The sequence below is a fragment of the Manacus candei genome, unplaced genomic scaffold (genome assembly GCF_025592945.1).
Source record: "Manacus candei isolate 608988 ecotype Guabito, Panama unplaced genomic scaffold, ASM2559294v1 h1tg000023l, whole genome shotgun sequence".
Taxonomy (NCBI): domain Eukaryota; kingdom Metazoa; phylum Chordata; class Aves; order Passeriformes; family Pipridae; genus Manacus; species Manacus candei.
Genome location: NW_026138071.1, coordinates 7215149 through 7241733, shown reverse-complemented (window position 1 = coordinate 7241733; position 26585 = coordinate 7215149). Strand labels below are relative to the sequence as shown.

At 58.3% G+C, this 26585-nt stretch overlaps 1 protein-coding gene across 10 annotated transcripts in view; it reads left to right on the top strand.

Moving 5' to 3' along the window:
- Positions 1-26585, top strand: part of TNS1 (tensin 1) — a 69308-nt gene that overhangs the window by 18044 nt on the left and 24679 nt on the right. For 5 of the 10 annotated variants that reach the window (XM_051786909.1, XM_051786907.1, XM_051786912.1 and 2 more), the window contains 15 exons: positions 5120-5158; positions 7324-7365; positions 10145-10194; positions 10507-10678; positions 11005-11055; positions 11573-11695; positions 12000-12064; positions 12177-12260; positions 12382-12494; positions 13097-13157; positions 14377-14452; positions 14572-14701; positions 15071-15136; positions 15682-15843; positions 24361-26061. In XM_051786909.1, the coding sequence (XP_051642869.1) occupies positions 5120-5158; positions 7324-7365; positions 10145-10194; positions 10507-10678; positions 11005-11055; positions 11573-11695; positions 12000-12064; positions 12177-12260; positions 12382-12494; positions 13097-13157; positions 14377-14452; positions 14572-14701; positions 15071-15136; positions 15682-15843; positions 24361-26061 (2935 nt within the window). Of the gene's footprint in view, positions 1-1274; positions 2454-2539; positions 2760-5119; positions 5159-7323; positions 7366-10144; positions 10195-10506; positions 10679-11004; positions 11056-11572; positions 11696-11999; positions 12065-12176; positions 12261-12381; positions 12495-13096; positions 13158-14376; positions 14453-14571; positions 14702-15070; positions 15137-15681; positions 15844-24360; positions 26062-26585 lie in introns of those variants that run through there. The other 5 variants (XM_051786908.1, XM_051786910.1, XM_051786916.1 and 2 more) reach the window with 5 other exon arrangements.

Below are 26585 nucleotides of genomic sequence, written 5' to 3'. Positions count from 1 at the left end.
CCAGATGTTGCCTTTTTAGGCACTGGAGCACAGCATATCCCTGCCTGTTGCCGGCCCTGTGCCGAGTCAGTCCCTGCAGGCAGAGTGGGGCCAGACCCTGTCCTGGTTATATGGAGGGACCTCTGTCTCCCTCCTGACCCCTGAAAACCCCTTTTTCCTTCCAAACAGGCTCAAGGATGCAACTTTCTCCCCCTTCCCCTAGTCTGCACTTGGCAACACTGGGGCCGATTGCTCAAACCGCCCCAAAGCCGGGACCTGCCCTTATTTGGGTTGAAACCAGGGCTATTTTGGTGCTGCTGCCTCCATCGCAACCCCTTGAAGTTTCCCTGTATGTTTTTTTCCCTGCCCTGTCCCATGTCCCTGTGCCAGGGCTGCTGGCCAGGCCATCCATGGGCTGCTGGGAGCTATCACGCTCCCAGTGTGCCATGGGTCCCAGAGTGCCTTGGGGTGCCAGTGGTGGCCCCCAGGGCCACTGTGGGGTGGAACAGCTGGTGTCCTCTGTGGTATTTCATCCCTGATTTGCAGGGCTATATGTACCGGGTAACCTCTGTCCTGATCTTGCTGCCGCCTTCCTGGCGGGGATGGGCCACAGGGCGGCTCCTCGGGGACATACCGAGGAAGAGACAGAGGAGATAGCATCTGTCCCAGCTTAGGGAACATCCCTGGATAGCTCTTTGCCCTCTGGAATCCTCCCTGCATCTCTTGGGCAATGCAGGGACAGGGCAACCTGCCCTGGCATGGGGGCTGCATCCAGGTATGGAGGCGATGGCACAGTGACAGTCCCTGGCTCAGCTGCAAGGAGGGCTGGGGATTCTCGGAGGGAAGCCTGGGAGCGGTGAGACCTCTGTGCCCCAGCATCAGCCCAGATGACTCACCCTGAACTACTGGCCAAACCGCTCCCCGGCCTTTTGGTGCATCTGCCAGTTATCCCCACCCGATGGGAGAAATCCCAAAAGCAGCAGAGCCCCTGAGTGCTGGTGGGGTCAGAGAGGGGCTTTGTGGTGCTGGGGTGCTGCCTCCTCCCTGAGACCCCCATGCCAGAGGGCTGGGGCTCTGCGTGGCTGCCCTGTTCCTGGCACACCGGGGCTGTGCTGGGCAGGGTGGAGCTGGGGCGGTGGGGCCGGGGGAGGGCAGGGGCGTGGATGGAAACATGCCGTCCTCCTACCGGGGACGTATTGCATAAACAGGAGTTTTGCCAGAGCTGCAAAAAATGTGAGGGCAGGAACAGGCAGCACATGGTGTAGGCAGGAGGTACCTGACCCCTGTGAAGGGCAGGGGGGTGGCCAGAACCTTGACCCCATAGTCCCTTATGCCTTACAGGGGGGAAGGATGCTGCGGCTTGTCACATAGGGAAGGGGGGAACTGGGGTGCTGGAGAGGGAAAAATGTTCCCCAACATCCCCAGTTTGGTGGTCCCAACCTGTCACTTAAAAGTGTCTTCTGCTGTGAGGTTCCTGATGGTGGCTCACACTCTGCCCCATACCATGGCTAAGATGGGACTTGGCAAGACTTGGTGGCTGTGTCAGGGTTGGAGGAACTGGAAAGTAGGGGAAGGGCCCTGGGGATGGCTGAGGGAGTTGCTGTGGTCCATGGCTGTCCCTGGGCCCCTGCTTGCCAGGAGCAGGGTCTTGGGATGAGCAGAAAGTCGTGGGGGGCATGGGGAGGTGATTAACAGCCCAACTGAGGCAAGATTGGCACAAAGCTGAGGTGAACTTGCTAGAGAGAAATTGGTCCCTTGAGGGGTGATGTTGGACCCCATGATGTGGGGTGACATGGACTGAGCTGACCCTGATGCTACCCAGCCTTGTCCCATGGAATGCCAATCTGGCCGCTGAGTCACTACACTCTTTGGCAACTGCATTTCCAGCCCACAGAGTGGATTGGGCAGGGGAACCTGTACCAGAGCTGGAGGGAGTTAGGGTGCCTTGCTTCCCTCTTTTGGGGTCCACATCCCTTCTGAGTAGTGGAGCAATGAGGGCTGTGCCTGCCTGATGCTGGCTCACTTTGGGAGGGTCCAGGATGCTGGAGTGTCCCTTTTGACAGCACGTCTCCAGCTCTGACCACACCAGCAGGGCAGGCTTGCTGGCATCTCAGTGCCTGGCCAGGGGAAGCGTCTATGGTGTGCTGGGGTCTGTGTGAGGGCTGAGGTGGCTGTGGTGGCTGAGGTGGCTGCATCTGCTCCCGGCATCGTAAGGGTCAGCACCAGCCCGGATATCAGCCAGCTCCGGAATGTTTATCGGAGCTCCTGGGGAAGGGAAAAACAAAAACCGCCACCCAAAGGAAGGGATATGCGTCAGAGATGGGCCTGGATCACCCACCGGCAGCCAGACGGGCCATGCTGTGGGCCATGGGCCAGCACTTGCCCGGCTCCAGCAGCCCAGCTGGGGAGACCCCAGCGCGCCCACTACTGCACTGATCCAGCCTGTTCCTGAATCGCAGGGCCCCTCCATGGAGGTTTGTTTCCCCCTAGCCCTGCTGGCATCTTACAGGTTGGGGCTACAACTCACGGGGATGCTCGAGCTGGAGCAGGACCTGGCAATGACCCTGGGCACCTCCACGGGTGCAAGGGTTATTTTGCTGAGGGAGGAGGAGGGACAGGAAGGAGGTGTTGAGGGAAGGAGGTGTGAGCGGGGGTTGCAGCATGGAGAAGGCTCTGAGGTGTCTCATCCCTGGATACGTGGTGGATATCTGCATTCCTCCAGCCTCGCTCAGTGCTTGTGAAATGGTGCTGAAGTCCTGTCGGGAATATGTGGTGCAGAGGTCAGTCCCCGAGCTGCAGCTGGAAGGGTTAGGTGGAAGAGGGATCCCATGGGCTACTATACTCTGTGGTGGCATGGCTGGGGATTGTCAGGGATTTGCCAGCCAGTTGTTTAATTCTGGTCTTGGACATCTAAAGGGTATCAGGTATCTCTAGGTATAGTGACAGCTGGAGATGAGTCAGGGAGCCCATCACCACTCTCCAGCGGAAGGCTGCAGGGTGTGCCCAACCCTTTATGAGACATCAGGGAATCCCATCACTCGTGACCACAGGGTCTTGTTCACTGGGAAACTGATTTTTCTGTTTGGCAAAACTTGGGTCTCAAGGCAGAAGCTTGTGGGATGTGGCTGCTGGAAGGGATGGGGCTGCGACCTGGGGGGCCGGGTGGGGGGCCGTGGGGGGCTGGTGGGGTGGGCGGCAGCCCTGCTGCGCCTCGTTCCTCACATTCTTGGGCAGGGCTGCCGGGCGGCGGGGTCGCAGCGGCGGGGGCCAGCCGGCAGGAATGCAAACACCGGTGAGGGGGAGAAGAAAGGCTGCTGTGTCTGCCACAGCAAGGCAAAGCCTGGACCAGGGGTGTGCAGGTCCCCCCGCCTTTCCCACCACCCCCTGCACTGGGAGATGCAGGCATCCCTGAGGGCAGAGATGGTGGCGGTTCTGGGGTTTGCCACGGTCCTGTATGAAGTGATACTCTCGCCAGTCCTATGGGGCAGGAGGGGTGCTCCTGCACCTCTAGGTCAGGAGCTGGAATTCTAAGAAGTGGTCCGTTGACTGGGTCAGGGTCTTGCCTCTTCTCCTTGAACTGGGGGCACGTTTGAGCCAAACTTGAGAGAGGGATGGTAGCTGAAAACAGCTTTACATTCCTGCAGTCCTCCTAAAACTGCCTTTCTGGGATGAGAGAGTGCCATATAACCTGGGTTGGTGTCTCCTGTGGATGGGAAGACTGGTGTTGGGTGACCACAAGCCCATATAGACATCAGAGAATCCGCTAGGACAGGGAAATACAACCACAGGCACCCCAGTTTTCTTGCTTTTCCAGCCAGAGGAGCGTTTGTAGCCTGCAAACTTCCTCATGCCGACAGCAGAGGAGGGGTGGGCATGAACCCTACCTGGCTGTGGGACCAGCATTCCTGTGGTGGGGGAGCTGTGCATCTCCCCCCATCACTGGCCTTGGAGCTGGGACTGGGTGGGGGCCAGGGGCCCTTGGTTGAGCATCCCCAGGGAAAGAGTGTGGCAGCGTGCGGGGCACGGTGCGGGGTACGGCACAGCCCTCGTCAGCTCCGTCCGCAGCAGCAGCGGCTCGCTGCCGGAGAACATTCCAGGGAGGCTGGCGCGGGGCCAGCGCCGCGGGGCAGGGAAAGGGGCCTTTTATGGAAGCGTTTCTGCATTAGAATAAAATCATAATAATAATGCACAGGGGAAGGGAGCACGAGCAGGCGGAACCCCTGAAAAAAACAGCAAGAGGGGATGAGAGCAGGCTGGCAGCCGGGGAGGGGAGCAGGCACTGGCCATCACCCTGTGGGGTCTGGGATGGGTTGGGATTTGGGTGCTCCAAATGGGGTGCTTGTGGTAAATCCTTCTTTTTATGGCCCAGGGCAGGAGAGACTGAGTGGGGTGCAGGGGGTCCCCATGCTGCCATGGTGGGGAACCAGCCCCTGGGTGATGTTTGCTGTCTTGGCTCCATCCTGGCATGGGGCAGGGGATGGCTGAAGGGGGGTGGTCACCGCTCCTAGGGACTCAGTGGTGGGGTTTGCAGAGGTCAAAGTGACCCTAATCACACCCTCCAGCTACTGTTGGCATCTCTGGGCCAACACAGGGCTGGAGCACCTCTTCCCGCTGCCCCGGCACCAACGAGGCGCTGCCTCTCCCACCCTGGCATGCTGCTGCTTCCCGGCGGACTGGGGTGCACGCAAAACCCAAGGTTAATTGTCAGTAATTGCCGCTGGTAATTAAGGTAACAATAGCCGGGCTGTTCAGCTGGCGGCTGCAGGAGCTCACGAGGCCAGGCTGCAGTTTGTTCCAGGAGCTGCTCTTGGCATCAGGCATCCACTCTGTGCTGTGCTGTGCTGTGCCGTGCCCGCCGTGCCCACCCGGGCTGGGCTGGGGCTATCCTGGCTCCCTGGCCAAGGATGAATGGCACTTCTGCCATGGCCTTGAGTCCATTCCCAGGAAGCCCAGCCTTGACCTAGGGATGCTGCCTGGGCTCCTGCCTGGAATGGCAGGGCTGTGGGTGACCCTGTCACTCCCTTGGGTGGGCCCTTGGGAGTGGGTGGGGGGTGAATGCTGCAGCCCAGCCCCTTCCCATGCCCCATGCTGTGCAGGGGGCTGCAGGAACTAATCTTGGCTCTCTTCTGCTTCCTTGCAGGCTGTGACCCCCTGCTCCCCCACTGTCAACTATGAGTTGGTAAGTGACACCCCACTGTGAGCCATGAGTGGGGCTCTGGGGATGCTAGATGGGACTGGACACCCTGTTCTGCGCTAGGTGTGGGGCTCTCTCTACCCAGGGGCTTCAGGATGTGAATCTTTCACCCCCAAAACCAAAGGGGTCCTGAGCTGAGGGTAAGGGCACCCCCCATTTTGGTGCTGTGTCCCCCAGTATTGCTGGCTGCAGGCCATCCCACATCTGAGCAACACAAACCGGGCCAGCCCAGCCATCGTGGGACTCCTGGAGTTGGAGCTTTCAGGGAAGAGGAACTTGCAGGGTTGCTGAGAGGGAGAGGCAGATGGGACGTGACCAGCCAGGGCTCCAGGGTCCCCCGGTACAGAGGGCCTTCCCTCCCTGGCCACAGCCAGGGCGGTTTCTCGCACGCCCGGAGATGGTTATACCAGATGTGCCTTTGGCTCAGGGCGCCCAAGGCTGTGCGTTTGCAGCTCTTGTTACTGTCACCATCTACTTTTGTCCCTCCTGGGGACCTTTAACAACCTGCTGGGGCCAGGGAGACTCACAGCCCTTCCCACCCTGTGCTCTCTGGACACCAGGAAAGCAGCTGGGCGCGCCATCTCTGTTCACCCTGTCCTGAGGAGGATGGGTGCAGGGGCACTGGGCAGGCAGCCACAGTCCTTTGCCACACTGCTCTAGGCCATGACTAGGCTCTGGGAGTAGCAAGGGCACTGAGATGTCACCTGGAGCAGGGCCATGTCCAAGCCAGAGGTTTGGGAAGTGTGACGCGATGGTGCCCACCAGGCAGCGTCTTGCCAGCAAAGCAGCTCCCTTGCCCCATCCCCAGCCTGGCAATGCCTGTGGCAGCAGGCAAAGCAGGCACGTGGCAGCAGGGAGACTGGCAGAGCCTGGGGCCAGCGTGGCCGCCCTTCTTTTTTTGCTCCAGAGTGTGCCAAGGCTTGCTGGGGCAGGCGCTGGGGAGAGGAGGCCCTGGCAGGGTTTCAGCTCGGGCTCGGCAGCCTGGCAGTGCTTGCAGTGTCTGTGCCTCACAGGGGGCCCTGGGCTGGGCACCCCATAGCTGGGCAGAGGTCTCACCCCTAGGTGGGTGGGTGTAGGGGACAACCCCCTGCAAGCTCATCAGAGCAGCGCAAGAGCCCAAGTGAGTGAGGGGATGGGGTGGGAGTGGAGCACGCTGCCTGCCCTGGGGCCCCGTGGTGGTTATCTGCCCCAGGTTTAATCTCTGCCTGCACCCTGCCGCCCCTGCCAACCTCCTCAGGCACTTATCACCAGCAAAAACATGTTGGCTTTGAGCTGGGACCGTTACTGTGGCTTTGAGAGGAAATCAAAAGGGGTTTGTCCTGTCCCGTGGCTGGAAATGTCTGCCCTGGCCCTGCTGCCAGGGCTGGAGGAACCTGGTTTTGGAGGTTCCCTCCACCTTCCTGGTCCCAAGACTCATATAAACCACCAAGCTGGGTCCTTTTGCTGTGCCACCCTCAGGCACCCCAACCACCATCCTCAGGCAGAGGTATCTGTCCTCTGCTCCCTGTATTTGGGGTCCAGATGCTCTCCCCAACCTCAGGAAGTTAATTCCTGTTTCAGAACTCTCTGTAGACTCCAGTGGCGTGTCACTAAATGTGCCTACTTTGAAGATCTCAGACCCTGGTTCTGCTCCCGTCAGGGTCCTTTGCTGGCCCTGTGGGGCCGGTTTTATCTTGAGGAGGTGAGCCTGCTGGTGGACAGTGGCCAGGCTGGGTATGGGACTGCACAGGCTTGCCCCATTGTTTACCTACTGGCTGTAGGGTCTGACCATGGAGGATCTATCTGGGACCCTGGAGATGTGGAGGGCACTGGGTGCCCATCATGGAGCAAGCTGAGGGTTTAGCTGAGTGCTCCCAATCTGCGACACTGGTTGAGTGTGAGAGGTGGCTGCTGGGAGGCAGGATGGCAGCATCCTTGGTACCTGAGTTTCGCCCCAGCTCTGTGCTTAGGTTTTGAGGGATTCTCAGCCTTTAGGAAGAGTGGACATATTGGTAGGCAAGGAAGGAAGTGGGACCATTGAGCATTTCCTAGGAAGGACCAGAAATAGCTAGGGGGAATTTTGGCTGTGGTCCCTGCTCTGTGTGCATGTCTCTCAATCTCTCCTTCTCTCTTGCTTGCCTTTTTCTCTCTCCCCTTCCTCCTGCCTGCAGCCATCCCCAGGGGAGAGCATCACCAAGCAGGTAGACACCCTGGTAAGTGCAACCAGTCATGGAGGCTGATCTCTGCCTCAAGGCCTCCTGGGGGGGCTACTCGTGCCTGTCCCGTTGCTGCAAGCACCCCCTGCAGCCAAAATCCCTCAATCCAGGATGCTCCTGTGGTCTCCCAATATCCCTGGGACCCCCCAGCTCTCTCTCCCTGCCAACCAAGGTGATGATGGCCATGCCAAAGGCCAAGTGAGATGCCCAGGGTTGGTGGCAGAGGTTGTGGTGGAGACTGGCGTAGTGGGGGCCAGGGCTTTTGCTGAAAAGCTGGCTTTCCTGTCTCAGAGCCAGGGATCTGTTATTTAATCTATGGACATGAAATTGCTAAGACAGTGTAGACAAATGCACTGCCAAAGTCAACGCGGACGGCTTCCCCCGCCCTTGCCCACAGCCAGCTCGCCGGCCTCCCTGTGCACTGGGGCTGGGACCCAAGGGATGGAGGCACGATGGTTCCCATGAGGAAGAGAGTGAAAGCCTTCCTCACCTGGGATCTGGCTTTACCTCATCCCTTCGGTTGTCCAGGACATGTTGGCTGCCCTTGTCTGAGCTGGAGAAAGAGCACCCACAGCTAGAAAAATCCAATCAGGAGCCTCCTTTGCTGGCTTTGCTCTCTTTTGGGGAAGTTTCCTGGTATTTTTGCAGCCTTTCTTGTGCCTCTCATCACCCTTTCCAAGTAGAAGGGACCTGTGGGTTTTGGATGCTTCCAGGAGCCTGGGGATATGCCAAGTCAGCTTGGGATTGGGAGGCGTATTCTCGATGGTGTTGCCAGAGGGGTCTTCAACCCAATGTGACTGGAACCAGCCTGTCCTGTGCTGGGCTGGACTTGCCTATACTGGCTTGGCTGGAGTCTCTCCTCCAGAGAGGATGTTTGCAGGATCTCCCAGTCCAGTGGCGGGCAGGAGTGTTTAATAACATGAGCGTTTTCTCCTATCAGCTGATCGCAGGCTGACTCTTCCTCGTGCAGGGGCTGGCGGCAGAGCTGGCAGTGCAGCTGTGGTTAGATCAGGGGGAGGAGGGCAGAGCTCGGGGAGCAGGGCAGAGCCCGAGGGCTCTTGATGGGGCAGGGGACACTGGAGGGCCCTCTCTGCGAGCACCCGCTCTCCTGGGCCTGGAGAGTGTCAGGAGTGGAGCTGCCATGGCATGGAAATGGATTAGCAAGGGTCTCACTGCTGTCAAGGTATGGTAAGGGAGAGGGGCTCTGGTGTCCCCACCTTGCTCGCTCTCCTGTGCCTCAGTTTACCCCTGTGGGAGAGGAGCATGAGTCTGTGTTGCCCCATGTCAGATCTCCTTTGGGCAAGGCTGGACTGGGAGGCTGCTGTGTCTGGGTGTGGTGATGTGGGCTGACAGGGCTCTCCTGGCTGGTGGTGTGGATGGGGGACCCCAGATGTCTCTATTACAAAGGTTTGGGGCAGAGCAGGAGTCACAGTGGAGATCTTATCCTGGTCACTGGTGGGTGATGCAGGGACGAGCCCACTTTCTGGGTCAGGCTTGTTCCACACACCCTAGCTCTCCCAGGAAAGGTTTTACTTCTCTTTTTGCTGCATTTTAACTCCTTATTTGCTCTCAGCAATGCTGGAGTGTTTCTTGGGTGAGCAGGAAATTTGGGGCACCCTGAGGAGAACCTGGAGGGGGAATTGTCGCTCCTGCCCAAGCACCCTTGAGTGCTTAGGCAGGGCTGCTGCCTTCTGGAGCGGCTTTGACTGGGAGGGGAGATGATTGTCCCCAGGCTCTGGGGCTGCTGAGCCTGACCCTGCTCCACCAGGCAGCCTGACCTTGAAAGGAGCAAGGGAGGGTGACGCTGGCTGCCCACTGGAGCAGCTCTGGGACTGCACTGGATGGAAGATGGCAGGCGAAGAGTGTCGGAAACCTCTCTCCCACTTCCCTTTGATGTAATGGTTGTGGGGTGCTGCAGCACGAGGAGAGTGGCAGCAGGTCCTGCAGCTTCATGGACAGAAGGGGCATCCTGGGAACCAGCTGCAGGATGCATCTCTTATTTCTGATCCTTCCAGGTGCTTGGGACGTGTTATCTGCCCAAGATTAGTCTTTAAATGACTCCCGCTTATTAGCTGGAGATACTATAACTAATGAGCTGCGAGTGTGTTTTTCCTTAGCAGTTTTTTTTGGAAACCCTGCTTTGTTTTTCGGCTGAGGTCACAAAGTCACTGAGCAAGCCGGCTGCAGATGAAATTCTCGAGGCCGGGGAACATGCATAAATAGAAGTTTCCTGCTCTGAGAGCTCAAACATTTCCTCCAGGCATTTGGCTCAGGAGAGCCGGGGCCAAAGCAAACTGCTGTGCCTGGCTGGCTCCTCGATGCTGCTTGGGCAGTGAACCTGCCTCTGTTCTGGGTAGGGCCAAAGCAGCTCTGTCCCACCAGGTGTGTGTACGCAGCCTAACAGAGTCAAGAGAGACTTCTGACATGCCTTAGACTGTGTCTACATACTCAGCATCCTCCCAAAAGGTCCTCTGGGACCCTTTGCCAAGGCACCAGTCCCACAGTGCCTGTGGTGGCTGGTCCCAGCTGCTGTGGTTGTGAGACTTGGGTTTTGCTTGTGGGATGAGGGGGGACAATGATGGTGTCAAGGTGTTTGTGCCACTGGGATGCTTGGTGGGTAATATTTGGAGATGTTTTGGGGGTGTTACCATGTGCAGTGCAGTGTGGTGGGGGTGGGATGTGTCGGCAGCACTATCACACCCAGCCCCAGCAGGACCCCTGTGCTGTCTGTGACTGGGTCATGGTGGTAACTTGCTTTTCCTCTCTGGTTCTTTAGGATGCCACAAAATCCTCCAGGAGTGGGCAGTCACGCTGCAAAACATCCAGGTAGATGCCTCAATTTCCCTTTCTGGTGACCATCTCTGCATTGCATGAACCTCCCCCTCTCTGCCAACACTTTGCTTCTCCAGATGTGCTACACCTGGGAGATGCTCCCAGTGGAGAAGATATGGGGGTTATGATCCACCATCCTTAACTTGGGTCCCCCAGACACCCCAATGGGTCTGGGAGCAGGGGAAAGGCTGCAGGCTGCTCTGCTGCTATGTCCCCATGTGTCCCAGCCCATCCCACAGGTTGGGGAAGGGTCACTGTGTCCCCTCCCCATGCCATTCCTTGACAGCGGTCCCCTCTCTTGCCCAGGAGCATGAGCCTGACTACGGCCATGGAGAGCAGCTGTGAGCTGGACCTGGTGTACATCACGGAGCGGATCATTGCCGTCTCCTACCCCAGTGTGGCTGAGGAGCAGAGTTACTGCAGCAACCTCCGTGAAGTGGCGCACATGCTGAAGTCCAAGCATGGGAACAACTATGTGGTTAGGGGCACAGCTGCATCCCTGTCAGGCTGGGGAAGGGGCTGGGGTGCTCAGACCCTAGGGATGGGGTGCTTGCGGGGGGTGGGTACTGCGTCCTTGTCTCTGTCTGGGCTTAGCTCTGGTGAGGGGAGGGTCTTTGCACTAAGGTGGATAGATTTTTTTCCTTCTTTGAAACTCACCCTGGGAGTTTTTGATCATTGTGTCTCCCTGTGGCACGGTGTTACTCTAATGGCAGGATTTGGGGAGGCTTTGGGGTGAGGAAGAGATGAGAGGTAGCAGTGAGGTAGGAAGATGTCCCTTCACTCTGTTTTTCCTCTTCTCTGAAGCTTTTCAACCTATCTGAACGGAGACGTGATGTCAACAAACTTCACCCCAAGGTGGGTCACAGCTGTGGGAAGCAGAGGGAATCTTGGGCCTGAGGGCAGGGCTGTTTGCAGGACCAGCTCCTGCTATGTCTGGGGGAGGAACAGCCACCTTCTCTATTCCACCCAGCTAGAACTCACCCTGAGAAAAGCACTGAGAGTTCCCACTGGGTTTGTGGTATCTCAGCCTGACTCCCATTGCCTTCCCCATCCTCCATTCCCAGCCCAAACCTGGCCGTTTGGGGTCTCTTGGAGACCTCTGTAAGGCATTGTCTCTATCCCTGTGACAATGGGGAACCCTGAGCAGCTGAACCAAGTGACCTGGGGTGAGGGGCCTGAGATCTGGGACCATGATGGCCTCCCTGGGCCAGGGGCCTGGGCAGTGGGGTGCAGGGTTGGGGTTGGGAGGGGCACATCAGAGCAACACAGTGGTGCCCACCCTGCGTACATGCCCTGGGCTTTGCACATGGGCAGGCTGGGGACTCTGCAGGGAGGCATGTGGATGTGACCTCTGGCTGTTCCCCCTGCTCAGGTGCTGGATTTTGGGTGGCCTGACATGCATACCCCAGCGCTGGAGAAGATTTGCAGCATTTGCAAAGCCATGGACACATGGCTCAATGCGGCAGCACACAATGTGGTGGTCCTGCACAACAAGGTGGGCTGAACCCATCCCCAGGGTGTGCAGTGATGGAGGCACTGGGGGTCTGCAGGGCTACAGAGATGGGGCTGAGTGGCCTCAGAGGCCAAAGGATGCAGGGAATGTGGTGGTTGGTGGCTTGGTATGTGGGTAGGTGTCAATGTATGCATAGATTGGTGTGTGTCTAATAAGGGTTGGGGGGTGTGCGTGCTGGCGTGTGCGTATAGGGACCAGTGTGTGCCTGCCTCAGTGTGGGACAGCTGTGCCTGGGCACTCGCAGGCACCACTGCCCCATGACACCCCTTCTGCTGTGTGCCCACAGGGGAACCGTGGCCGGCTGGGGGTGGTAGTGGCTGCCTACATGCACTACAGCAACATCTCAGCCAGGTGAGAGGGACATGCGATCCTGGGGTGGCCCTGGGGCCCACTGCTGACCTCCACACCAGCGGTGCTGGGGTGCTGGTGCCAGTACTTTCCTTCAACCTCATCTGCCCCACAGCGCTGACCAGGCTCTGGACAGGTTTGCCATGAAACGCTTCTATGAGGACAAGGTGGTGCCAGTGGGACAGCCATCCCAAAAGAGGTGGGTTCTGGCAAACCGTTGCAGGCTGGGTTTTGTCCCCAGAGCCAGAGTGATTGGATGCAGGGTCCAAGGTGGATGCTCTTTGTGGGTCCTGCTCTTGAGCTGCCTGTCTTTCCTTCAGGTACATCCATTACTTCAGTGGGCTCCTCTCTGGCAGCATCAAGATGAACAACAAGCCCCTCTTCCTCCACCACGTCATCATGCACGGCATCCCCAACTTTGAGTCGAAAGGCGGTAGGTGCCCCCGACTCCTTTCCCCAGCCTCATTCCCCCCCACTCCACTATCCCACACTGCATGGCCAGGCTTGTCCTCGATGGGCAATATTTTCCTCATTATTTCCTTGGCAATTTGAATTTCCCTTTCCCTTTCAGAGATTGTTCACTCCTATTGGCAGGGTGCTACCCTGCCCTCGGGGGGTGCCCTCCCCGTGCTGGGCACTAACCTGAGCTGTGGGGTGACAGTGCTTTTCTGCCAGCTTTTGGGAGGATGGCACCAGATGGAGATGGGGTTTGGCATGCAGTACCCTGTCTGGTGCCAGTACCTCACTCAGATCATCATCCTACCTCTATCCTCAGCCCAGCACTTGCTCTAGGTCCTACAGGACCCAAACTGGGCTACAGGGGCTTTCCCCTTTCCCAGCTCATCCAGAGCATCCCTTTCTGCCCATCTCAGATGTTGCCCGTGGTTGGTGTGGGCTGGTTGGGATGGGGAGCGGCTGTTTGCCTTGGCTCCCTCCCTGTTTGGATTTCTCCCCCGTGACTAATCCCTGCCCTGGCCCCTCCACCCAGCCGCCTAACAGGAGTGTGCCTTTTCTTCCCGCCTTGATGTCTTCCAGGTTGTCGTCCCTTCCTGAAAATCTACCAGGCCATGCAGCCCGTCTACACCTCGGGGATCTAGTAACTATCTCCTTGCCATGGGGGCTTTCCTCCTCCCCAGCATGGGGGGCAAGACAAGCAGGGGAAGATGGAGAGGGTCAAGGCCAAGTCCCCTGCAGTCTGGTGCTCTGTGCTTAGTCTCTTTGGGGTCCAGGGAACTGAAAAAACGGGGCGTCCTTTTCTTTGGAGGTGGTAGCTGGCTGTACTGGGCCTTACTGGGCCCTTCTGCCGGGAGGGCTGTAGTGACTCTGTGTATCAGCAGAGGGAGCCTGGGGCTGCGCAGAGCCTGGGGCTGGGTGTCCCTGGAGGGAACGGGGACAGAGATGGGGACACGTCCCAGGTGTGATGTAGGCATTTTTTCTCTCCCTGCCCAAAGAACTGCTCCTCCTGCTTGGATTAGTCCTAAAAGCCCTCTTTCTTTCTCCAAAAAAATATTTTCCTCCTGTTTTAATCTCTGCACAATTCTTTTCTGACACTGCTCCTGGGAGCAGGCACTGGCGAAGGCAAAGCAGGAGTCAGTTTCTCCAGCCTCCCATACACTCTGCCATCGTCACACCCCAGGGACCCATGGCTCCTGGCCTCCCTGGAGGGAGCAGAGCACCTCACCTCCGGGGTATTCCCATCTTAACCCCCTGGACCAGAATCTCCCTTCCCTGCAGTCCCCGTTAGCTGAGATTTACTGCCATCCCAGTCTCGCCTTTCAGCTTTTAATAGACTGTTTATGGGATGCCTGTAATAAACTCCAGGTTTATCTTGCCTGTGAAATCCAACTCCCTTCTTCCTTTGTCTGCGACTGCTGACGCCACCACCCAGAGGCAGCCCCTCAGTGGTACACTGCAAAGGGGAGGGCTTCTGTCAGGGCAACTGAGGCAGGGAGGAGAGTCTTCCCTGAGATTTCTCCCTCTGTGTCCAATGCCCTGCTTGACTAAGGGAGCTGGATGGATGGCTGATAGCCCAGTCTCAGCACTTGGATCCTGGTCAAACCCTCCCACCCAGCATTTTTCCCACCCTTAGTGAGCTGTGCCTCAGTTTCCGCTTCCTGTCCTCTTTCCTCTGGGAATGGGTGCCCCTTGGGGTGATGGATGGAACCCTTCTCTGTCACTGGGGGCAGGGGGGCGCAGCTCTCTGCTTTGCACCTTTCCTCGCTGGATTTGGGTAGAAGGGCTGGTTGCGGTGGTGCTGGGAGCTCTTGGAGGCCTCTGCACCACAGCTCACATCCTCCCACCATCCCTCTCTGCAGCAACGTGCAAGGAGACAGCCAGACAGGCATCTGCATCACCATTGAGCCTGGCTTGCTGCTCAAGGGCGATATCTTGGTAAGGATCCTCCGTGTAGAAAGCAGCCAGGGTGGTTGCCTTGTGTTGGGATCCCCAGATTCCCCTTTGCCAAGCTCTGGGGGCTTATCCTGATGGCCCATCCCTACTCCCCTCTGCAGCTGAAGTGCTACCACAAGAAGTTTCGCAGCCCTACCCGTGATGTGATTTTCCGTGTGCAGTTCCACACGTGCGCTGTGCACGACCTTGATGTTGTCTTTGGCAAGGAGGACCTGGATGAGGCCTTCAGAGGTAACTGCCCCGGCACCTCCCTTCTCCAAACTCCCTCATCCTCCTGCCCCTGTAACTCTGGTCTCATCGTGGGGCATCTGGGCACCCATCCCAGATCCACTGCAACCAAGCAGGGCACCCCTGCTCCATCCACAGGGTGTGGTGCTGCATGTGGACTGGTAGCACCGTCATCCCTTTTGTTACCAAAACCAGTACTGATGCAGAGCGACTGCTTTGGGGTTGTTCTGGGGGCTGAGATGCACTGCCCCATGCAGGGATATCCCTGCCAGCTCCCTGCCTTAAGCTGTGGAGCACGTTTGGGGTGACTGTGTGGGTGCTACTGGAAGCATAGATGGAGATGGTCCCTTTACTCTGCTCTCTCCCTGACAGATGACCGCTTCCCTGAGTATGGGAAGGTGGAGTTTGTGTTCTCTTATGGCCCTGAGAAGATCCAAGGTATGGCTGACTCACTGCCTTAGGGGTTTGGAGCTGGATGCCGTCTCCTTTCCCTTTCCTCTGCTATATACCCTGCTGTCTCCCTTGCAACCTCCTCCTGCCCCATTGCAGCCTCTTTGTCACCAGGGTAGGATGAGGGGTCCACGCAGTGAGGCTAATCTAGGAGCACCCATGGATGCCCTATCACTCTCTCTTGTTTCCCCAGGAGGCTGCTCTCCAAAGCGCTTGCTGGCCCAGGAGAGAAAGAGGGAGTGCTTGGGAATGAAGGACTCCCTGCCCAAAAATTCCAGACCATGCACACTCACTATCAACCTGTGTGCTTGTCTCTAGGCAATCCCAAAAGCCCTGGGCAGTCTTGTACACTTTGTGGGTTTTGATGTACATCCTGTGCCCGTCCTTAATGCTGCCCTTCCTGTAGGACTCTCCTGCCTTACCCTATGGCTCCTTCTCTTTTTTCCTTGCCTGAACCTTTCTCCATCTCCTCCCCCTGTCCTACCCTTGCTGGTTCTATTGTCACCCCGACTGACTATCCTGCCTATTCCCAGGCATGGAGCACCTGGAGAACGGGCCCAGCGTTTCCGTGGACTACAACACATCCGACCCACTCATCCGGTGGGACTCCTATGAGAACTTCAACATCCAACGTGAGGACAGCGCGGAGGGGGCCTGGGCTGAGCCACCCCTGCCCAGCAAGCACCTGGAGAAAGGTTAGGGCTCACAGGGTGCTCAGTGGCCAAAGTGTCCCTGTGGGAATCCCCCTCACCCCAGGAAAGGGAACACCAGTGGGCAGCAGAACTGAGGGCAGATGGCTGCTGCTGGGGGGAGTGTGACTGTGGGATGGGAGAGGAAGATCTTGTGGACTTTGACTCCCGCTTCAGTGCCAGAGAGCTTACACTGTTTTTCCAGCACTTTCACTCTCAAAATCCTGTTTGCATGAGCAGGGTCCAGCCCTGGTTTATGCCCCAGAGCTTTGGGAAACCCAACCCCCAGGTCTGCAGGACTTCATGGGGGGACAATTAGGTATCTCAGCTCCTTTCTCATGGCACAAACGTGGCAGGATGTAGCTATGCCTTAGTTATCCCTGGGGCATGAGAATGTCTCACTGGCCTTGAAGGGTATGCAGCATCTCTCAGAGCTGGGAAGAGCCCCTTGAGCACTGGTTTGGCTGCAGCAAGTTGACTGTCCTCACCCACTTGGCAGGAATGGGCAGGACTTGTATGTTGAAGGGTGGTGGACCCTGTCCCGGTGGCAAGGCTGCCCGTGGCTGAGCAGATGCCTGGGCTTTCCTGGCCCAATCTGGAGAGGCGTCCCTGGAGCAGGAACAGCTGCCATCCCTGATGTCCCTGAAGGTCACCGGCTGCTTCAAGTGGGAGCTGTGGGTGGCCGTGCTCACAGTGCAGGGTGGGGGCTCTGGGTGCCTGAGGCAGGTGAGAGTGTCTCTGCTATGGTGGTAGAGCCGGACCTGGGGCAGCAGTGCAGAGCTGGCACAGGCACTTGCCTTGGCACCGGGCAGTAAACAGGCAACTCGTGATGTCCAGGCTCAGCTATGTGGTGGGGAACTGGGGAGCTGCAGGTTGGACCCCAAGCTGACAAGACTGCCTGGCAGCCCCCTCCTGCCTGCAGAGGCCTGAGTACTTCATTGCATGTGTTCCCCTCTGGCCCCCTGGGCAGAGCTTCTGCGCTCCCAGCCCCTTGCAGGGCTACTCCAGCACTCATCTCTGTCCTCTCATGGGGGTCCTGGCTGCAGAAGTACCCCAGGGCTCCTCTCCATCCCCTCTTGGGGGGTCTAGACAGGTGTCAGGGCTGCAGAGGTATCTCCATGTGCTGACTGGGCTGTCCTCCCTGCAGGAGGATGGCAATAGGGAATGAGGGCACCTTGGATTTGTAAACACTGCCCCAGTTTGGAGATGAGCCGGGACTGTCAAAGGGTGAAGCCAGAGGCAGGAGGCTGCCTTCTGACCCATGCCAGCAAAACAGCTGCGAAAAGCCCATCTATAGGGGTCTCTCCCTGTCTGCCCCATGGGGCATCTTGAGCAGCAGCAGAGAGAGTCAGTGTGGGCTTAGGGGGGCTCTCATCTTCCTTCCTCTGTCAGCACTTTTATCCAGCCTGTCCCAAGCTGGGTTAGGGACCCTGGTGCCCGGCTGTGCAAGGGGGGTCCCTGTTTATGGTTGTTCTTGCCTTATTTGGTCAGGGAATTGCACGCCACATTTTTGGCACCACCAGGCATGAGCGAGTGGTGTCCGGGGGCGGAGGGGGGTGAGGTTGGCACCGGAACCCACACGGGGCTGGGATCAGCCGCTGCTCCTTGTCCCTGCCACTGCCCGTCCTGCCACTCGGCGAAGGCTCCCCACAGACCGTCGCCGCAGCCCAGGCCAACGGGATCGGCATCGCCTGCCAAACGGTGGGTCCCCCCAGGCAGCGTCTCTGCTGGTCACAGCTTCGCTTGGTGGAGGTGAATGCTCTTTCTCCAGCAGCTTTGTCTCAGCATGGGACACCCATATGGGCTGGAGGTGCCTGACAGGGTGGGATGGTCCTGTGGGACCCCAAAGCTGGAGGGGTAGGTGGGTGACTGGGGATGGTGCCTGTCCTAGTGTTCCCTATGCCTCTGCTGTGCTTATCTGCGGGGACTTGGGGAAGGGGAAGCTGAGCTGCAGCAAGGTTGTCAGCTGACCAAGATCGTCCAGAGCGGGGGTCATGAGAGGGGGATCTGAACCCCCACATCTTGCACTCTGGCAGAGGGGACCCAACTGGATTCAACAGGTGGGGTCTCTGTCAGCCACCCCCACAGCAAAGGCTGACCCTGTCAGCAGACTTGCCCTCCCGCTTTACCCAGGCAGGGTCTCTGCTGCCCACTAGGCTTGGGCTGCCCTATGGTCCTTAGGGAGAGTGGGGAGTGCTGGGATACCCCCACAGCCTGTCCCTCTGCCCATCATGCATGTCCATATGTCATGGGCTCTGCCTGCCCTCCTTCTTCCTTCTCCTCAGAGGGGCTTTGGGGTCAGCGGTGACTCCATGGCAGATTCCTGCTGCAGTCCCCATAGCCATTAGTTGGCTGAGAGGGTATTTGAGGGCTGAAGGAAGGCGATGGCGTGCTTCTTCCTCTGGCTGTTTTTGTGGTTGCCAGCACTGTAGTGGTTTTCCTTGGGGTGTCAAACTAGCTCCAGGAAGGCAAGAGGAGACTGGCAGCTAGATGTGGCACTGCTGGGTTTGCAGCTGGTTGGAGGATCACTGCAGAGAAATTTTTGGGGTACTGCAGATGCAGGTGGGCAAATCTGGATGGAGAACATTTATGGCCTGGTTTGGTTTTGCTGAGAAAACCAATACTGATGGAGAACAGGATGCTGGGTCTGGCTTAGAGTCAGTGGAGGGGTTGTCCCTAAGGTCCGAATGTGTGACCCTAAGGGGGTCCCCTTGGGGGACCCCAAGCTCTGCCACCCTGGGATAGAGTGAGAAGATGCTAAAGGGCCGGGCGTGCATCCCCAACCCAGTAGCTCCCTATAACAACTGGCCCTTGGACCCACTCTGGGCTGACCCTTCCTGCCTCCTCTTTTTACCGGGGCTGGAAGAGGGTGGCTGGGGCCTGGCCAAATCCAACATCTGCAAGAGAGTTGCTAAATCCCCACCTGAGTCATGGTTCTGGCGTAGAACTCTCTTGCAGCTCATCCGCACTTGCAGGGCAGGGCTGGCTGAGATAGGGACTGGGATGAGCATCTCACCAGTCCAGTGAGGGGAGATCACAGCAGACCCTGAACCCCATGTGGCAAAGGTCAGGGAGTCCCAGACTCCCACAGATTGAGCTGGATGCTGATCCTGCATCTTTCCATGGGGCAGAAAGCCCCTTGATGGGGTCACTGTCATTTGTTGGTCACCCGTGGGTTGGGCATCTCATGAGGTACACCTTCCCTAGCGTGGTCAAATCCTGCCCCACTTATCAAGGACTGAGGCTGCCCAGGAGGGCAAGCTAGGCAGTGCAGAGGCAGAGAGCCAAATGGGCCAGGCCAGAGCTGTTAAATCCATTGCTGGAGCTGCTGGCAGGCTGCTGCTCTCCCCCCCAGATGGATCTGTCCCCTGGCCAGTCTCGATGGGGACTGGGGGTCACTGGCTCTACTCTTGCCTTCATCAGCTGACTAAAGCTGAAGGAATCTGCTTTCCCCCCCCCCCCCCGGCATTCTGCCCCCGTCTGCTGCTCTCTGCTCTGTCAGCAGCAAGGTAAGGGGTTGTTGGGGTGGGCGTTTTGTGGGGCAGTGGGGACCTGACTGGGCTTGAAGGGGATCCATAAGGAGTGTCCCACTTGCTTCTGGTTATTCCCCATGGGAGAAATACTGAAGCATCTACAGGCTTGGCTAGACATTTTAGCTGGAGTGTGGCTATTCCCAGGGCAGGATCTGTCCTCTGACCTGGTATTTGGGGTTGTGATGTGGGGTGGGAGTTGGGTAAGTTTTGTTCCTGCTGGGACTGGGATGCAGATAGAGAGAGACCTGCTAGTGGAAGCTCAACCCTTTCTTTTCCCCCTTTAAACTGTCCTTGAAGTCAAAACTTGCAGCAGTGTGTATGTGTAGAGCTGGGGCTGTCCCCAGGCAGGATTGGGGAGCTTTGTATCTGCCCTGCCACAGCCACACAGCTGAGACAAAAAATAAGACAGAGAAGCAAGCAAACTTTGGAAGTTCTGGAAGGATGCTGCCTTGGCATGTGCTACTATCTGGGAGCAAACAGGGCTGTGAGTCAGGGGGCTGGCTGGAAACACTGCTCTCATCCCGTCGTCATCCGTGGGGGTATGGGAAACACACGACTGGGGGGATTAGAGTGGAAGGAGCCTCACGTTTTGCTGAGTATGTTGGAACAACTGAGGAGTGGAGTCCTGAGCATGGGTTCAGGCAGGGGCCCGGACATGGGGTGGGCTTGCTGTCACTTGGAGCAGTGAATTGTCAGCACCATCCCAGCATGGATTTTGCTTGGGATGGAGCAGTGTGGTCTCAGACAGCTCTGGGGTGGATGGGATCCATGTCATTCCTCCTGCCACGGGACAGGGCAGCACGTGCATCCTGCAAACAGTGCTGGCACATCCATGCTGTGCCTGTGGTGCTGGCAGGGCAGGCAAGGGGGTTGTGAAAACAGGTCGGCAGGGTCGACTGTCCATGGCTACTTTCCACCCCTCTTCGGCTGTTTTTTAAGATGGAGAAACTCAAGTCTCCAGCAGGGCATTTGGGTTTGCAGACCAGGCTGGGTTTCAACATCCCATGGGGCCTGGAAGGACATCCTCCCCCCAAATGGGTCACATCTTTCTGGGGACAGGTGTGCTGTGTGCACGGAGGAGGCAGGCAGGGCTGGGTGTCTGAAATGAGGGGGTCATCCAGGGGGGTGATGCTCAGCGGCCCGTGGGAGGCGGGTAGGCTGTCCAGCTGTCCGGCTGTCCGTCCTGCCTAGGAAACAGTTAACGCGGCGGAGCCCTGCCCGTGGAGGAAGTAGTTAATATTCATAGCTGGAAGCTGTCTGTCTGGCTGTCCTCCCTCCATGGCTCCCACCCTCTCCGCACCTCACTGAGGTTAACTTGGGCTGGGGCTGGGGCTTGGGCGGCCCCGCCGCCCTCTACGAGCCTCTCCCCTTCCCCTGCCGCTCCTCCCTGTGATCCCTGTGTGGTCTGGCGCGGAGGGGAGCACAGCCGCACCTCCTTACTTCCAGCCCATCTTCTGCCTCTGCCACCTTCGGCTCCTCCATCCTCCCCTCCGGCTCCCCGTGTCCTAAGGTTCCCCGTATCCGACCCTTTCCGGCATCCCGCCGCCGTCGGGGTGCCCCTCTCGCGGCCCCGCGGGACACGGCGCTGGGAAGGGAATAGCTCCCTCCGCGAGAGGGAAGGCAAAGCCAAAGGGACAAACGCCAACCCAAGCCAGCTCCGGGCCGTCGGCTCCTGTCCTGGACGGACGCACGGAGCCGGCTGCGGACGCCGTTCGAGCTGCCACCACACCAGGTGCCCCTGGAAGGCTCTGGTGCTGGAAGGGGTGAAGGAAAGGGATTTTGCTGCCTGCTCCTTCCCTTCGCCTGTGATCCTTTCTTCCCCGTCCCTTTTGGTAAGTCCTGACTTTGCTTTTCTTTGGGCTGGGGGGTGGGTAGGGAATTTGTGGCTGTGGAGACCCATGGCTCAGGGGCTGTGGTTGCTCATTGCCGTCATATCTGGACACAGGATGAAAACAGAGTTGAGGGGGATAAGCTCTTCTCTGTGGGATTTAACTCACACCATTCATCCTACAAAGGGTCCCGAGACCCTAGGATCTTCCTTGTGGGCTGATGCTCCAGAGATGCAGTGGGATTACGGCTCTGGGTGGTGGGGACTGAAGACAGCAGGTGGGATGCTGCTGGGGGCAGAACAAGGGGAGACACGGTAGTGCCTTAACCTTGTCTTCTGCACCGGTGCAGAACCCTGGACAGGATTTGTACTGGTGCACGTTTCTGTATGGTGCACCCCACAGTGCGTGAGGCAGATGGTTGGGATTTTGGGGATGGGAGCTGACACCCTTCACATTGTCATGCTTGTCCTGGACCTGTGTTTTTGCCGGGTGCTGAGCAGGGAGAGGACAGAGTGCCCTGCTGGGGCAGTGAGCCTGGCAGCAGAGCTGGGACCAGGCTAGTCTCAGCGCTTCCCCCAGCTGCCTCCTTATAGCCAGAGCAGATAGAGCCTAAGCAGAGCTGTGTCTGGGGCTGAGCCCAGGGCAAACCCAACCCACGATGAGATGGCACAGCCTGCCAGGCTGGAGCTTCTCTGACCTTCAGGATGAAATCTGACCTTGCTGGTAGCTGCAGACACTTTGCAAATGGGATCCTGGGAGCCTACTGCTTTGAGGATGGCTGCTTTGACTAAGGCAGTCTGTCCCCGCATCCTTTAGTCTTTATTTTATTCAGCTTCTCAGGTGACAAGCAATAGATAGTCATATGAGCGATAGCGTGGCCTTGGGGTGGTGGAGGGGGCCTAGGAGTGGTGGTGAGTAGCAGGATTTGTCTCATGGCATCAGAGCCCAGGGGGTATGTGGGGTTGAGGACAGGATGAGCAGTCAGGTGTGGGGCAGAGCAGCCACAGGATGAGGGCTTGGCTGATGGTGGAGGTGTCACAGCCCCTTCCTTGCTTGCCACTCTGGTATTGCTCTTGGTGGGAGGGCAACCACCGGACCCCCCATGTTCCTGCCTGACCAAAGGGTCTAGGGAAGGTGGGATGGGGCACTTGAGGCTTTCTGCCTCTGTCATGAACTTCATTGTGCCCCATCCTGACCCCTCTTGGAGATATTTCTCCCAGCTCTCCATGGCTCTCAGTGGCCATGGGGCAGTGCATAGCCCAAAGTGCAATTAAAGCCTTTGCCATCTATTTTCTCCCTTGGCACTACGTGCTTTCATTTATATTTATTTATTTATTCCCTTTTCCTTTCTATTCCTCTACCCTATTTATCTCAGCCCCCACCCTGGCTTTTGCCCTGTTTCCCAAGACTGGCCAGCATCCATTGCTGCCATCAGATGGGAGGGCTGTGCCTTTTCCCCCATCTCCAAGCAATGTCAGCCTGTCCAGCATTTACACTGCCGCTGGACATTCTTCTTTTTCCTTTCTCTCTCCATGGGGAGGGTTTGCCTCCCTCTCTCCCCCTTTTCCCCAGAATGGGAGGTGTTGTGGAGTCAAATGCTGGCAGTTCCTGGCTATACTGACTGGATGAAGGAGCTCTGAGTCTCTGGGAGAAAGTCTCATCCTTTCCTGCACTGAGTGCCCAAAGAGGAGCTCGCTGCTTGGTCCTGGGACATCTTCAAGCCAAGGGGAGGCTTTGGGGCTCAGCTGCCTCCTTGGGATACTGCCAGTGGAGATTCAGGAGTGGAAAATCAGTGACAAGGAGGGGGCTCTGACTTGGTAGGACTTGAACTCGGTGTTATTGCTCCCTTCTCCCTTATGGTGAGGGGTTGTTGGTGGTGTGGGAGCTGCTGGAGTGCGGGTGTGGTGGTGTGGGACTGGTTAAGCTGTCCCGGCTCGGAAGTGTTTTGCTTGCAGATAGGACCGCTCTGATTTCACACTATCGTGTTAGGGCCGTCTTCCGTCCCTGAGTCAGCTGCCTGGCCCCCTGCCAGGGAAGAGTCATTTTTTCCTCCAAAAGAAAGTGTTTAACACTGCTTGCGGGACCTTCCAGGAAACCTCGGCAGGGAGCTGGAAAAACAAGAGTCTGCAGCCTGGTTGGTGCTGCGCTTGCTCTGGTGGGGGAGACATGGCTTGGGAGCCATCCCCATTGCTCTCAGTGGCCGAGGTCCCTCTCTGTCCCCAAAATCCGTCTGCTCCACTTAGAAAGGTTTAAAAGGTGCAGCCAGTTGTGGTGTTGATGCTGCCGGGGGTGATGGGAGCTGGGGGGCTCAGAGCTGGAGTGCAGGATTGCTGGTGGTGATGCTGCTGTGCCCTGGCTACCCCCAAGACTTTAGGGGCTGCAGAGCCAACTGCCCACACTGGCCTTAATTCATGGCACCAGGGCCTCCCCAGGAGCAGATGCTGCATGTTCACAGTTGGGCAGAGGTGCTGCCTGTGTGGGAGCTTTGGGGCAGATTGACCTGGCCTGAGAGAGGAAAGGGGAAGAACAGAAAGTGTGGGAGCCTGGCTGTAGCCAGGGAAGAAAATGTCAAGGATGTCTGGCTGACTGGATCCATGAATCATCTGGGAGGAGAGCAGGCAGGGAGGTGGGTCTGTGGTTCATCTGTCCTTCACCCATGGGCTGAGTACATCCATCCAGCTGGAGCTGGAAAGAGCTACGAGGCCAGATCTTGACTGCTGCTGCCTGTCCTCCTATGGCCTGTGGTGCATCTTCTCCATCCTCCCTGGTTGCCTCCCTGGTGCCACAGGGCTGGCTGAGCCCTGTGGAGCAGCGATGGCTGACTGTGTGGGGGGCACCACCCCTTGCTGGCTGTGGAGAGGAATTGCTGGGAATTATGCCTGGAAACGGGGCAGGGGATATTTGGTGAATCCCAGTAGAGCAGGCGGTGCTTGCGTGCGAACTGGGGGGCTGTGGGGTATGGGGTTGGGGGGATCTGGCTCCGATGTCTCTGCATGGTGGCGCCCATGGGATTGTGGAGGGTGCTGAGGAGACGGCGATGCTGGTCATTAAGCGTGCTGGCACACAGAAGAAATCGAAACCACCAGCTAATGGGACCCATTAGCTCCGTGTAGAGAGCCAGAAATTGATCTGGGGTCTCGTGTTCATTTCTCCCCCTGCAGAGGTTGGGCACACGCAAGGGCCCCTGGATGGGAGCCTCTACGCTAAAGTGAAGAAGAAAGACTCCCTCCACGGCAGCACTGGTGCCGTCAACGCTGCCCGTCTCCCGCTCTCGGCAGCGCCCAACCACGTTGAGCACACACTCTCAGTGAGCAGCGACTCAGGCAACTCCACTGCCTCCACCAAGACCGACCGGACGGATGAGCCGGGGGTGACTGGGGTGCCCCCTGGCCAGGCGGTGCTGAGCCCTGAGGAGAAGCAGGAGCTGGATCGTCTCCTTGTCGGCTTTGGCTTGGAGAGTGCACCACCCATGCACAACCACGTGCCCGGCCCCGTGCCAGCACGCCTGCCCGCCATGCCAGGCCGCCACGTGGTGCCGGCTCAGGTGCACGTCAATGGGAATGCTGCAGCGCTGGTGGCTGAGCGGGAGACGGATATCTTAGACGATGAGCTGCCCAACCAGGATGGGCACAGTGTGGGCAGCCTTGGCACGCTTTCCTCCTTGGATGGCACCACCACTGCCAGTGAGACTGGCTACCAGGAGGCACCCCGGGTGGGCAGCCTCTCCTCCCTGCCCAATGGCCCCTCGAGCTGCAATGGGGCTGAGAAGCTGCTGAAGGAGGGGCTGTATGATGGCGAGCCGCTCTCCAATGGCGGCTACCCCTACAACAACCAGAACACTCTGATAGGCCACCACCTCCGTGACCCACTGCCTTCCTTGTGGCCGTCAGCATCCACTCAGGAGCACCTGACTGGCTACCCACAGCGCCCACCGGGCTCCCACGCCCCGGGCTGGCTCCAGCCCCAACCGCTGCCGAGCTCCCAGCCCTACCTGTATGGCTATGACCACCCTGGAACCTACCGCTCCCGGTCCTTCCCAGCGGTAGACACTGCTAAATATGATGTAAACCCAGTGCTGCCCCAGGCCCCAGCTCGCAGTACAAGCAGCCGGGAGGCCGTGCAGAGGGGCTTGAACTCCTGGCAACAACAAGGAGGAAGCCGACCACCTTCCCGGCTGCAGGAGGGCGGCACGGAGAGCCACAGCCCCAGCATCTCCAGCTGCAGCCCCCAGCCCAGCCCACTGCAGATGGTACCCCCACACAGCCACAGCATGCCTGAGTTCCCCCGGGCACCCTCTCGCCGGGAAATTGAGCAGTCCATTGAAGCCCTTGATGTCCTCATGCTGGATCTTGCACCTGCCGTCCACAAGTCGCAGAGTGTGCCTGCCACCACCCGTCAGGATAAGCCAATGGGACCCTTGCCCTCCTCCCTCTCGACCCAGGCTGTGTCTGGCCTCTACGCCCGGCCATCTCCGCAGGTGGCCCAGCCGAGGTCCTTTGGCACATCTGTGAGCCCCGTGGTCTGTGAGCCTGGGGGCAAAGCCTATTCTCCTGGAGAGATGGACTGTGGGGTGCATGAGTATCGGGAAACCTATTTGCCTTACAACTACCAGCTAGCACCACTGCCGGATCCGAGGAGCTACAGCCATTCTCCGGCAGGAGCACAGATGGGCACTCTCCCATCAGTCAGCACCTCCTACAGTCCTGTGGGGTCTCAACAGCTCCTCACCTCCTCCCCGCCTTCCCCCACCATCCCAGCGCAAATCCAGATGCCCCTCAAGGGACCGGAGAGCTATGAAGACCTGTCGAGGTCGGCAGAAGAGCCCTTGAATCTGGAGGGCCTGGTGGCCCACAGGGTGGCAGGTAGGATTCTTTGATTCCTTGGGGGGATGGGGAGGATCGCATGCCCCAAAGTACCGGAGCCCGTGGGGGTGGAATGCATGGTGGAGCTGGGGAGGAGTGATGCGGCGATGCCTCGTCCATGCCAGATCTGGGCTTGGGACTGAATCACCTGCCATGAGGGCATTCTGGGCTGCATGAGGACAGCCTGTGCTGCTGCTCTTCTTTGCTAAGATCCCCTCTTGCAGCTTGCTGTCTGCAGCAGCATTGCCCAGAGGTAGGAAGGGGCAGCCGAGGGTGTCAGACCTGCCCCAGTCCTCACCCCTTTAGAGTACAGGGCTGGTCTCTCCCTGGAGGCAGGGCCAGTCACTGGGTCTCAGGGGGCTTGCTTTATTTTAGGGAGAATATGGCAGAGTTTGGGAAGATGTTTTCATCTCTGGTGGAGGGTGTCCTGCCTGGACCCCACTTGGACATAATGCTCTCCCTGTATGGAGCGTGCTCTGGTGTAAGATCCCAGCAGAAAACTTGCCTTGTGTTTGACGTAGCTG